Below are 14,105 nucleotides of genomic sequence, written 5' to 3'. Positions count from 1 at the left end.
CATTGGGTGAAAAACTCTTTTTTTTTTTATAGAAACAGTATATAATAAATTATTCAGGTATGGCAAGAGACAGATGAAAAATATTGCTTCCAACTATGAAATAAGTTGATGATTCACTTGTTCATATCATTGACTTTGAGATACCTGACGATGTTACTGGTATAGCAACAAGTATTATAAAGTTCTAGTTGAAGTTCTAGTTTTTTTTCTGAGTTTTTTGTTGGATATTCACATTAGGCTGCTCAACAAACTGTTGTTGTGCCCAACAAAAGAATCTCTAGCTACTTAACATTAGGACAGTGGTATACTTCCTCCATTCAAAATACCTTCTTCAGTAGTTACACTCCTGAATGGAAATATATTTCTCAATTTTAATAACAGAAAAAAATTACCTGTCTTAATAGTTTCCTTTTATAAAAAGTAACTTTTCTAAAAAGTATATTAATAATTATAATTTTTGCTTTCACTTTACTTTTGAAAATGGTTTATAATTGAAATTTATGATAAAAAGGAGTATTACAAACATTACTTACTTGATATCAGTATATATCAACCTTGTGTTATAATGTTGAATATTTTCAAATGTGCTTATTCGTGATAAGTATTCATGAACAGTTCTTGATAGTGAACAAGATTTATTAATAATATCAGATTATTTGGTGTTTATTAATATTAATTGATAATGATCATATATATTTTCAACAAAGCCTAATAATGATAATGATCTATTAACAAAGTTTGATAATGATTAGTATTTATCACCAGAAGGCTTATTAAAAATCAGTAGGTGTCAGCAATACCTGAAATGACCAGTATCTTTAGCAGTAGTAAATAATTATATAATTATAATTAAATATATTTTACAGAAAAAATTACCGGCCTTACAAGAGTGTGACATTCGATATACAGATGCCTGGTGACTTTAAATATTTCTGAAACAAATTACCAAAAATCAGCGAGTACTACACTCTCCTTGTATCAAGGTTATGGAGGAACTTTATTCACCCAGACAGTTGTGGTATTTCAACCAACTGATGCCACTTATAATTCAAGAAATCAAGCCTTCTTTAGTCCAGGATCAATTTAAATCATCCAATATCAAAAACATTACATCATCTAACATGGGTTAACCAACACAAACTACCAACGTTAAATACCACATAAAGTTAATTGAATAAAAAAATGATTTTAACTTCTCTGAGGCCATTGATTTTTCACACAAACATTTTAATCACTACCGTCATGGATAATATATGTAATAGTAACTATAATACAATTTCTTATGAACTTCTTTGGATCAGGGTAACTTAATCAAAAAGGCCTAATTCCTTCCTCGAAGTACTTCAACACAAATGTGTAAATACAATTTCTCATTTTTAAAGTCACTGTATGTGAATTTAGAATAGTGTCATGACAATAAATTTTGTTTACTTAAGAAGATTAAATTAAGATTTTGTAAGAGTTACAAACTGTTCATAATGTGTTCTGTAAATTTTAGAATGGATATTTAGCAATTTAGAATATGTAGTTTTTAAGATCTAAGAAAATGACTGAAGGAAGATTTCTTAAACAACATGTTTCTTGTAGTTTAGCATCCTTTTAATACAGATAAGAAAACACAAAAGGTAGGTTGATGTAAAAAACTTTTTTATCGGTTTCAAGGAAAGAAAGTATATTCCTCATATAAAATTTGAACTGTTTATGAGTCAGAATCTAGAAAGTATTTCTGAGAAAACTTAAACTTTATATACAAGTGATAAAATCTCTATAGTCTGAATATTTGTAATGACTTTTACATCACAAGGAATTATAGCATTAAATTTACACTTTAGGACTTGTATCACACTATGTGGTAGCTTACATAGTAATTTTTGCATTTTTGAAATTTTGTGAGCTTGTGAGTAAACTCAAACTTCATGAGACATCCAACTTACAAATTATGTATTTAACTAAGTTTCTAAGATTGACTTGAAACTGTGTTTAAATGATGTATTTTTAAAAAGAATTAACAATTTTTGTTCTGATCTGGTACTATTATTTAAGAATCTAGTACTTCCCACAATTTTCAATGTACAAACTTATAGAATCTAGTATTTGCCACAATTTTCATGCTACAAAAATATCTAACAAGGTATCAGCACTTTATGCAAACTAACTGCAATTTGATTAATATAAATGATTGTGTAATGTAGTCATAGCTTAAACTGATCTTTTCGTAAGAAAAATTAGCATAGCTATCATAACACAGTTTTTGAAAGATTTCATTAAAAAACACAAACAAACAGAAAAAAGTATCTACAGTGATTGTCTGGAGGTGATTAGTGTTCTGTTTAATGTAGTGCATATCATTTAAGGATTTTTTCACAGCACTAGAATTAATGTGTACGAATCATTAAAGTAAGCACACCAAATTAAGTAATGGTAAAAAGAACAGAATAGGACTAATACACTTGCTGTTAATGTGCTTTTATTTTGTTTTTGACTGTGCAGTGATTTAATATAAGAAATACCCACTATGTATGTATATATATATATTGCTTAACATACATTTAAGTCCTGAAAATATGCGGAAAATATTTTATATTTATGTTATTTATTCTCTGTATGTACCTTTTGTTTTACTATAAATATATCAGCCTAATAAAAACTTGATTTCCTATCTAAGCATGTTTTATTTACTTCAGCATATAACATGAAGTTCTAAAAGACTGCAACTAGCACCAGTATAATATGTTTACTTAGTGTGACTGATACTGCAACTTGACTCCTCAGTTGTGTTTTTTAATTAAAATATATAAATGCTGTTCACAATAAATATATAAATGCTGTTCACAATTCATGACAATAATTACGTTTTAGTCACAGTGAGTAACTGATGCTTGGAACTACAACTAGTCTCTTACGACTATCTATTCTCCAGTCTCTTTCAACTGTCATATCATAGTATTAAAGGTCTAGGAAAGAACGAAGGCTAGCATGCTAGACTGACGTATTATAAGATAGATGATCAAGTCCTACTATTCATTTAGAATACCCAAAGTGCTGACAATAGATACTGTTAACTAAATACCTTTTCTCTTGTCTGTCAGTCCAAAATTAGGGTTTCTTGAGGTGGATTCCTGTATGTTGTGTGGGGACCTCCCAGAGAAGGTTCTGAGCTTTCAGTTTACCTCCTCTTGGATCTAAACATCCACCCACGTGTTTTTCGTGCATAGCAGCTTGTGAAGAGGAGGAGAGGATCCTGGTGATTGAGGGGTCTAACTCTAACACACCACTTTGGCCTTGAATTCCTGTAAACATTTGCCTCCCCCATGGTCAATCACCTAGTCAACTTGTGGTAGGGTCAACCGAGTACCAGTGTTGGATGTTCTCAACTGGTGTTCTGGACATTATGTCTGATACTGGTGTTTGGGTATAGTGCTTACGAAATTCTGGTGTTGCTGCAGTGTCCTTGTTTGGCATTGTAGTGCATCCCCTCGTAGGGATCCATGGTGGGTGGGGCCAGTGAGCACTGAAATATAGCATCTTTATTAAGGATATTCCCATTTATGATTAAAAAAAGATTATTGGAAAACGACCACACATGAACGACTGTGTTATACAATCAACATTGCAGTTACATTCTGTACCTCGATTTCTAATTATTCATTCCTTAACTGAAAAATCTTTAGAACAGATGTCCCCCTGTTTTATTCAGGAGGGATTAAAAGGGCTTCCTGGCTCCTCTAAGTCAGTAAAGAAGTTGTGCTCTGGAGACATTTTGGTGGAAACATCTTCACAACATACCAAACTCCTCTTGAAATCAAAGATCATTGGGGATATACCCATCGAGGTTACTCTCCATGCAACTTTGAATTCTTCCAGAGGAGTTATAGTTGAGAGACATTTAAAGAATATTCCTGCGTCAGAGATTCTTGCTAGGTTTCACCAGCCAAGGAGTTTCTGTGGTGTGCCGAATCTCCATGTGCAAAGACAGAATTATGGTGCCTACTAATTTTTTGATATTGACGTTTACATCACCATGTCCTCCTGCCACAGTCAAAGCAGATTATATCTGAACTGTAAGGTACAGCCGTACATTCCTAACCCTCTCAGATGTTTCCAGCATCAATGGTTTGGTCACTCAAAATATTATATCGTGGTTCTTTAACCTGTGCTCTTTGTGGTGACAAAGACCACAATGCTCATGAGTGCAAACTAGAACCACACTGTGTTAACTGTAGTGGTCCAATCTCTTTCTCTATTTCCTTGAAGAGACCTATGATCAGTCAGACCTTGATACCCTCATTGAGTAGTTACTGTCTTCCTTTTTAATCTTGGTAGATTTTAATGGACATAATCGCCTCTGGGATGATGCTGATATTGATGGGAGTGATCGTTCCAAAGAGCATATGCTTTTGAATCACATCCTATCTCTCTTCAGTACTAGTTATGATATTTATTTTCATGCACCGAGTCAGTATTTTACTGCTATTGATGTTTTTCTTTGTTCCCCTTTACTTTTCTTGGAGGGTTGACAGTTACCCATGGGGCAGTGATCGTTCTCATATCATTTTGAGAGAGACTGGCTGTGGCCGATGCCACCCGACCCACGCGCCTCGACGGAAGTTGACCAGGCCAACTGGCCCTCTTTCATCACTCTCTCAGAACTTAAACCTGCTATTGGCTGTTAACCATTGATAGATGACTACATGGCAGCAGTGACTGACTGTAATGTCTAAACAGTTGCTCAGTGTATTCCTAAAATCTTAACACGTTTCCCACAGTATCCTCGTCTTTGGTGGAATCATGCCTGCCACGTGGCAAGGAAAGCTCAAAAACGGGCTTGGGATACCTTTCGTAAGTATCCCACACTTTTAAACTGCATTACATTTCAGCAGACTCGTGCACATGCTCAGCAAGTCTAATATTAAAGCCCAAAGGAATATTGGATTAAATACTCCTCTAGCATCTCTTCTACCACCAGTTTCAAAATCATATGGAACAAGATTCATGGAAAGTATACTTCTGTCCCCTCTTGATCTTGATCTCTGATTACCAATAAGCTGCTGACGTCCAGAGCATTGCCAATACTCTCCGTGAAAGCTTTTCTCGTGGATCTAGCACTTCTGCTTCATCCCCCACCTTCTTAACTATCAAAACACGGGCAGAGTGATTGTCTTATTTGTTTTGGGCTGATCGTCTTTATGACTGTAATCACTCCTCTCTGTTGGTGGAAATCAAGCTTGTTCTTCATCAGTCCAGCAGGACACAGTCAGACCCGATTATATTCATTACAAGGTGCTGTGCCATCTCTCTGCTGTCTCTCTTGCTATTCTTCTGGTTGTTTTTAACTGGATTTGACAAAAGAATATATTCGTGATGCTTGGTGCCATGCTATTGTACTCTCTTTTCCTAAGCCTGGGAAGGATCGCTAGATTCCTTCAAACTACCATCCAATTGCTTTGAAAAGCTGCTTTTTACGATCTTAGAATGGATGGTTAATGCTCCTCTTGTTTGGAATCAAACAACGTCCTCTCACCCACTGAGTGTGGATTCTAATAACAGTGCTTCACCATGTACCATCCGATTCGACTTGAAACGTCAATCATGGAAGCCTTTCTCAAGCAACAACATCTTGTTTCTGTATTTTTTACCTTGAGAAAGCTTATGATACTACGTGGAGGTACGGCATCTTGTGAGACCTTCACTTGTGTGGCGATTTCTCCATTTTTATTAAACACTTTTTAATAAACCAGCAATGCCAAGTCCGTGTGGTTTGGTTTCGACATTTTCCTGTTGTTTCCCACAGGAACTTGGAGTTCCTTAGGGCTCTGTTTTGAGTGTTACTCTTTTCATTATAAAGATTAACGCCATCAGTGGACAACTTCCTCTTCAGTTGCAAATGGTCTCTATGGCAGTGATTTCCACATTTCGTGTCAGTCGTGGAGCATGAGTTTTATTGAACAGCAGCTACAGAATTCCCTCAATTACTTACTGAAGTGGACCACAGCAAATGGTTTTACCTAATCTTGCCCCAAAACCATTTGCATGCTTTTCTGCTGCAAACAGGATATTTATCCAGATCCTGAGCTTCATCTTGGAGAAGCTGTGCTTCCCATGGTCCCTAAGGCAATATTCTTGGGTCTTATTTTTGACTATAAGCTGACCTTTATTCCACACATCATGTCAAGTGCACAAAGGAACTGAAAACCTTCCGTATTTTCTCTTCCATCTCTTGGGGAGCAGGTAGATGTTTTATGCTAAAAGTATATCATATCCTCATTTGATCAAAACTAGACTATGGGTCTCTGGCTCTGCCAGGACCTCAGCCTTGCAGATGTTGGACCCTGTTCACCATCAGAGGCTTTGGTTCTATGTAGGGGCCTGCTGCACTTCTTCAGTCCAGAATTTGTACACTGAGTCTCATGAACCTTCTCTATACCTTCGCCGTTTACAACTGTCTTTACTATATGCTTCAAAACTTTAATCCTAACCACAGCATTTCACGTGGGGTTTGTTTTCCTTCCTCATTGGGCCATGCTTTTTCAGAATAGATTGTCTGCCATTGTTCCTTTTGGCCTTTGTATCCAGGTGCAGTTGGATTAATTGGGTCTCTCCTTGGATAACATAGCTGTATACACTGATCAATCCATCTCACCATAGCTAATTACTGTCCCCGAATATTACCTTTCTGTGAGTCATCTGACGAAGACAAATACTCCTGATTGAAAGTATCACCTATTTGTCAAACATCTTTCGAACCATCCTTCCATTTCTATTTATACGGATGGTTTTGAATCAGATGACTCTGTAGGCTCTACCATAGTTTGTTGTGATTCCAGTTGCACACAGAATCCCCACTACAGTTTCTGTGTTCACTACCAAATTGTAAGCCATTTCTCTTTCTCTAGATCACACAGAAGCTATGCAGTACTATTTATACTGACTCGCTTAGTTCTGTATTGGCTCTGGAATTTCTTTATGTTACTTCTCACCCCGTTCTCGTCAATATTTAAAACGACTGGTCCATTTCTCTCTATCGTCTACTTCTATCCAGTTTCTCTAGATACCAGGCCATGTCGGTATTCGCGGAAACGAGCTCGCTGACATCACTGCTAAGTGTGTCTGTTCTAGTACTATCACCGCCATGTCTATCCCATATATAGACTATGATCCTATATTCAAGACTCGGCTTCGCGCCAGTTAACAATCCACTTGGAGTGAGTAACGTGATAACAAGCTTTTCCAGATCAAACCTTCTATTGCTCTTTGGCCATCTTGCTTCCGTAAGGATCGGAAGGAGGAAGTTATTCCGGCTAGGTTACGCATTGGTCACAGTTTTATAATTCATCACCTTCTTTTATCTGGTACTAATGCACCAATGTGTGGTCTGTGTGACACTCAGGTCACAATATCCCATATTTTACTGTCAACCCGTCGCTACGATCGAGAGGCATCATTTTAAACATATTTTTACCATGGGTTCACCCTTGACATTGGACAGTGTCGTTGGCAATGGTGACACTGTCCACCTCAGTTGTATTTTAAAATTTTTAAGTATCATTAGTCTTTTTATCTTTATTTAAGATTTTAATTTACAAATTGAACTAAGTTTTGTTTTAGCATGATTCCTTTTTATATTTTTTAATGATTTTACTTTTAAACCTTTTACCGGTTGCTTGGCGCAGATAACCCAATTACTTTGAACCAATAAACGTTAAACAACCAATCAAAATTAGGGTCAAATAGCCATTGTTTGGTTACTTCCAAATAAACTGTTTTGCTGGTAATATTCGGTTGGTGACAGAAATAACAAGATACTTGACAGAAAATGTTCTCTTAGGTTCGATTGAGGAGCCTCCCGCTAATACAGCGGTATGTCTCCGGATTTACAACGCTATAATCAGGGATTCGATTCCCCTGGGTGGGCTCAGCAGATAGCCCGATGTGGCTTTGCTATAAGAAAACACATTCGACTGAGTTGTTAAAAATGAAGAAATTGGATACAATGTGAAAACAATCTTTATTCAATTTACGAAACAATTTAAAACAAGAAGTTTGTGGACAAAGTTTCTACTGGAACTCTCACAATTATCTGAATTGAAGAATAACTTCGGTAACTGTTCCATGCTGAGAAAATCTACCATTATAGGCACCCTATAATCCGAGTGCTTTAAAAGTGGTTCTTTCTTTTTCTGGGGCAAACTGGCTCCAAATTTGCCCCTGAAGAAGAAATGTTCATCTTTCGAAAGCACTCGGGTTATAGGATTTCTATTTCATTTTAATCAAGAATTCTTGGACCTACGTGTTTCTAGAACATCATGAAAATAGCATTATATATATATATATATATACAGTTCTACATTGCTGTTATATTCAGGGCACTTATACTATCTATGTTACTTTTGGTAACTTCCAGTGATTCCCAAACTGAAGCACCATAGTGAACTCACAGGGGCGCCGCGGGATATTTCAAATTTTCGAGGAAAATACAACGATATCGACATCTTTCGGACACCACGCGAACTACTAGCTCGAGGACGTTTTCGAATCTTTGAGTTATGTTTTTCTTTACATCTACTTTCAGTTACGTCAGTAACTTCTTGAACTTTCGCGTTTCTTAAATTTTGTATATAAATACCTGTCGACTCTACGGGTCTGTCAGTAATCGTAATAACTGAGGGTTGTTGTGATCAAGTGCATGCCGAAGTTCAGTGAATTATTTTGTTGATTTTTAGTCCTTATACATAAAAATGGAAACATTTTTGAACATCAGTAAGAAGTGTAGAAGTGAAGAAAAATATGGCGAACCAAAGACAAGTGGTGCAGTTGTGAAGAAATGGAAACATGACCTTAGTTATCTAGATTTTTTTTTACTTTGGTAGGTGTCCAACATGAAGAGTGTCCACAGTCTGTATTACGCCTAAAGGTTTTGGCTCCAGAGTGCATGCTTCCAAGCAAACTAAAACGCCACTTAGAGACCAATCATCCTAACATGGTTAGTAAATCCCGTGATTATTTTACCAGAAAGTTAAAAGAATTGAAAGAACAAAAAGGTACATCTTTCAAACAAGCATCAATAACAAGTAATGTTTTGCTAGCATTCTACAAGGTGGTATATAGAGTTGCGAAATGTAAAATGCCTTACACCATCGCAGAAAACTGATTTTAACGGCTGCAGTGGATATGGTGAACATTATAGTTGGTGAATCTGCGGGAAGACTGCTTTCAAAGGTGCCTTCATCCTACAGTACTATCAGTCGTAGAATCCAACATATGGTTGAAAACCTCAACGATCAGCTAAGTAAAAAAATGAAAGAGAAGGAATTCGGGTTATAGCTGGATGATATGACGGATAGTAACAAGGATGTTCATCTGACTTGCTACACACGGTTTGTGGATGGTGACAAAATTGTAAAAGACCGTCTCTTTTGTAAAAGTATCACTGCAGGTACAAAGGCTCAACATTTTTTGAGATCCTTGATACTTTTATGTATGAAAACAGTTTAGACTGGACTAAGTACGTTGGTGTCTGCATCGATTGTGATCTCTCTATGTCTGGTTGTTATGGAGGATTGCAGGCGCTCATACGAAGCAAAGCACTTGATGCACTGTTGACCCATTGCATAATCCACAGGGAAACCCTTGCGTCAAAGCACCTGAGTCCTTCACTGAACCTAGTCCTTGAAAGTGTGTTGAAAGTATTTAACTTTATAAATACTAGGCCATAGAGGGCGAGTTTAAAAAAAAACAAAAAAACTGTGTGAAGGTATGGGATCTGAGCACATATCTTTGTTATGCTACTATAGCTCACGATGGCTCTCCCGTGAAAATGTACAGTCCGTGTGTTCGAATTATGACAGAAACTCTACTCTTATCTAGAAGAAAAAGAACACGAATGTGCTGAAAGCTTCTTGGATACTGATTTTTTTGTTAGAATTAGCTTACCTGTGCGATCTCCTCGAAAAACTGAATGCACTGAGCCTCTCTCTGCAGGAAAGCAACACGCACATTCTGAAACTTACAGACATGGTCTCAGCCTTCAGAAACAAGTTATTACTATGGAGAAAAAATGAATGAAGATGGTGGCAAAGAGTGTTTCCCTCTGTTGCAGCAGTTTGTTACATCCAATGGAGTTGACTTGACCCACGAACTAAAATCTGTTTTTGAGGAACACCTTACACAACTCAGTGACTAGTTTGAAAATTACTTTCCAGAAGATATGGAGAAGTTTGCATGTGTCCAAGATCCACTCAAGGCTAAGGCCCCATCTGATTTTACCTCTGCAGAAGAAAAAATATCGCTTAGCTGTCTTGAGACAAGACTTTAAAAACAAAATTTGGCAGCATGGAGCTAACTAACTTTTGGATATCAATAAAAGATGAATAACCGCCGCTAAATGTAAAGCTCAGCGAATCCTAATTCCATTTGCAATGTCATGTCTCTACGAAGCTGGGTTTTAGTGATTACTGTGATGAAAAGCAAGTACCGCGCGAAAATCATTGTGGAACATTTAAAAATGAAATAAAAATGTTTTTACTTTCAATTTACGTGTATTATTATTTAAAATGTTGTTTTGAATTAAGCACAAAGCAACATAATGGACTAACTGTATTCTGCTCACCACGGGTATCGAAACGCGGTTTTAGCATTGTAAATACGCAGACAAACCGCTGAGCCACTGGGGGCATATTATTATTTAAGATAGCTACTAAGTTTTTAAGACGTAAATACTTATAAAGTATTAAGTCGTTTGGACCTAACTACTTAATAAACGGAACTGTTAGGTTTTTCTTTTTGCCTAGGGGCGCCGTGGAAAAAAATTGGTGAGACAATAATGGCTCCGTGACCCGAGAAAGTTTGGGATACGCTGTCTTAAGACATCGCCTTATTCACTAGTGAAAAATATCATTATCTTCCTTAATTAAAAGTTTGCATAAAAATTGACTAGTAATTAGAGCAAAAGGAAGTGTATTTTATAAATTTACATTTTTTTTTTTTCAGACAATCTGCAGAAAAAGTATAAGTGGCTGTTAGATATACACGACTATTTTAGTTTAAGTTTAATAATAGCATTGTGATTCATATAACACGTATGTCATACGTAATTATTTTTAGTGCAATGTTTAATTATAACTGTTTATGAAGCATACGTTGCGTAACTTAATAGTTATGAATTAAGTGTTGTTTATAATAGTGGGATTATTGCATCATGCTGCTGGAACTTTTTGTGTTTCTTCTTAGTTGAGTTGAGAATTATTACATCAGAATATCTTGTATTATTTATAATGTTCAAGACTTTTATCGGATATAAATACGCATGAAAACATCATTATTTAGTTCTAGTTACAGACGGCGTAACATAGAGAGTGTTTTTTGTTTGTTTCAAATTAAACACAAAGCTACAAAATGAGCTAGCTATACTTTTTCCACCACGGGTATCGAAACCCGGTTTCTAGCAATGTGAGTCTGCAGACATACCACTGTGCCGGACAGTAAAGACAGTATAGTGGCAATTTATCACACACTGCATTGAAACAATACAGCAGAGAAGAATAATCAGTATTTTCATTTGTGTTTTAAAGTAACTGAACCAGCCTGTGTGGACTTTGACGAAGAAAGAAAATTATTTAAAGCTCTGGATATAACTTTGGTAACAAATAAAATAACGAACATTTGTTGATATATTTTATTTGTTTGTAATATATTATTTTGAAAACAAGCGAACTGTGTTACTGTTTGTTTATAGTCAAAACTTATCGCCAACAAGTCATAGATACCTACTGTAAAGAATATGGCCTTACAAAGTCTAATACTGACGTATTGTTTTCCATTATTCTTTAATTCTTAGAATTTAAGAGTTCACGCTATCAAATAAAGAAGATAGAAAAAGACATGCTTTGCCTTCAAACTACTCGTTTATCTTTTTACGAATATCCCAAACAAACATACTATAAAGATTTATTTTTTTACGTAAAGTAATTTTAGACAGTCAAAATGGATTCTACTGTTAATAAAGTTATTGTGTTGTTGGGTTTTTTTTTTTACTAAACTACATACACTGCAGTAAGATACGAAGCATACGGCGCCCAAATATAAGTTTTGTCACGTTGCCAACATCAGTCACGTTACAAGTAACCCCTAAAGAAAGTATTTTAGAACACTGTTTCAAATATCGAAACCTTTAAAGACAACGCACTAAACTTATTAGAAGTATGTTATTGTTTTGAATGAAGCACAGAGCTACACAATGGGCTATATGTGCTCTGCCTAGCACGGATATCGAAACCCGCTTTTTCAGCGTTGTAAGTCCGCAGACATATCGCTGAGCCACTGGGAGGTATTAGGAGTAGCAATAGAGATATAGCTTAAACGGACTGATTCTTCCTGTTTCTAGAGTAAAAAAAAAAATTCGATTTTTACTCTGAGGTTTTCTTGTAATCAAAGTCCTGATGTTGAATGATTTTTATCTGATGACACTAGTGTTCATGTGTTACTAGAATATATAATAATTTATTTTTTCAGTAAATCTGTTAACCAGGAAAACCTCTTTTCTACTTCTACTTTTCTCCCACCCCAATAAAGAAACAAACTTGGGAAGCTCAATTATAACATATGTGTAGCTAGAAATAATTCAGAGAATTGAAAAATTTTAACTCCTTTTTGTTGACCAAATAAACAGACTTAGTTCTTCGCTGATTTATTTATTTATTTATTATTTGTATTTCTCTACAATCGCAGAAAAAATCTAGAATTCATGATATACTTTGGGGTCTTAAATTTAGGCGTAAAATTTCAGAATATTTTATGAATCAATTTAAAGTGTACAAAATCCTTTATGTTACGTTATGAATTATTCGTCGCTCGCGCCATCTTGTGCCAGTTAGAAAGCCAAATTATATATTTAGTATTTTTTAGCATAATATTTCTTATGGAATCTGTTTGTTTGAAGCTATATGTGTTCTGCTCATCACGGGTTGCTAGCGTTGAAAGTCAGCAGACACAGCGTTGTACCACTGAGAGCTTCTGAAAAATTGGGTATTACGTTTCAAAATTTATCTCTAAATTAAAAAAAAAAATAAAATACAATCTTGGTATTGGTGTCAGTTCTTTTTAAATGATGAATGGTTCAGGTCCACAGAGATTTATTAATAGTAGTAGAATGTTATTTATAATGCCTCATAAAATATTCAAAGTAATATTTTTACCATTAAAATGGTTCAGCAAAAATTACGAAGACTTGTATAATTAAAAAAAAACATGTTTCAATACCCGTGATAGACACGTAGAAGATAGCCCATTGTATATCTTTGGACTTAATAACAATAATAGATGTAAAAGTTGTTGTTGTTTTGAACTAAGCACAAAGCTACACAATGGGCTATCTGTGCTCTGCCCACCACGGGTATCGAAACCCGGTTTTTAGCGTAGTAAGTCCGCAAACATACCGCTGAGCCAATGGGGGCAGATGTAAAAGCTACATTTGTGCATGAGTGTAGACATTAATGTGTTTCAATGGTAAGGTTACAACCTTTTTTATGTTTGAATGAGAATGACCATCTGTGGATAGCACTGGTCTTTTGGAGGTAGTCTGACGTTTCTAGGCTGTCTAAGTAACGTTAGGTTTAGTCAGTGCAGGGCGAGTCTGGATTACGATATATTACAACAGGTACAATTTGGAAAGAAGACAGTTCAGATTCGATAAAAGCGACTATTTAACATTCAAAACAAGTACACAAACTGTTTTCATGTTATATAATAAATATCGTTCACTGAGTATTACATTTTTTCCCAACTTTTTCTGTTCATTTCGCGAACGTAGATAATTTCATGTATACATAGTATTCAAATATAATCACTTGTTTGAACTTTAAGTTTTATTATTTTTAATCAAATTATGTCAATCATCAACTTACTCTTGTCTATAAGGAACCTGAACGATGTTATTATATCAATAAAAATATTAATCTGCAGTTCTGATATATTACAGGAAAATTAGTGACAGTAAAAATATATAATGTATAAGAAATTTTGCGTTACTACATTTATATAATTAAAAGAAAATGCTTAAGAGTTATATTTATTTTACGTAAACTGAAAGGTAACTAAAACCTAAAGGAAGA

General features: G+C 35.3%; 1 protein-coding gene across 5 annotated transcripts in view; it reads left to right on the top strand.

Moving 5' to 3' along the window:
• The window catches only part of LOC143230905 (C-Maf-inducing protein-like), a 142,210-nt gene extending 139,546 nt beyond the window's left edge, over positions 1–2,664 (top strand). For all 5 annotated transcript variants that reach the window (XM_076465203.1, XM_076465204.1, XM_076465202.1 and 2 more), the window contains one exon: positions 867–2,664. In XM_076465203.1, the coding sequence (XP_076321318.1) occupies positions 867–920 (54 nt within the window). In that variant the 3' untranslated portion in view covers positions 921–2,664. The remainder of the gene's footprint in view (positions 1–866) is intronic.
• The last annotated feature ends 11,441 nt before the right edge of the window (positions 2,665–14,105 follow it).

This window comes from Tachypleus tridentatus, chromosome 10 (genome assembly GCF_004210375.1).
Source record: "Tachypleus tridentatus isolate NWPU-2018 chromosome 10, ASM421037v1, whole genome shotgun sequence".
Lineage (NCBI taxonomy): Eukaryota > Metazoa > Arthropoda > Merostomata > Xiphosura > Limulidae > Tachypleus > Tachypleus tridentatus.
Note: the sequence above shows the minus strand (reverse complement) of the source record. Positions and strands in the feature narration are given on the sequence as shown.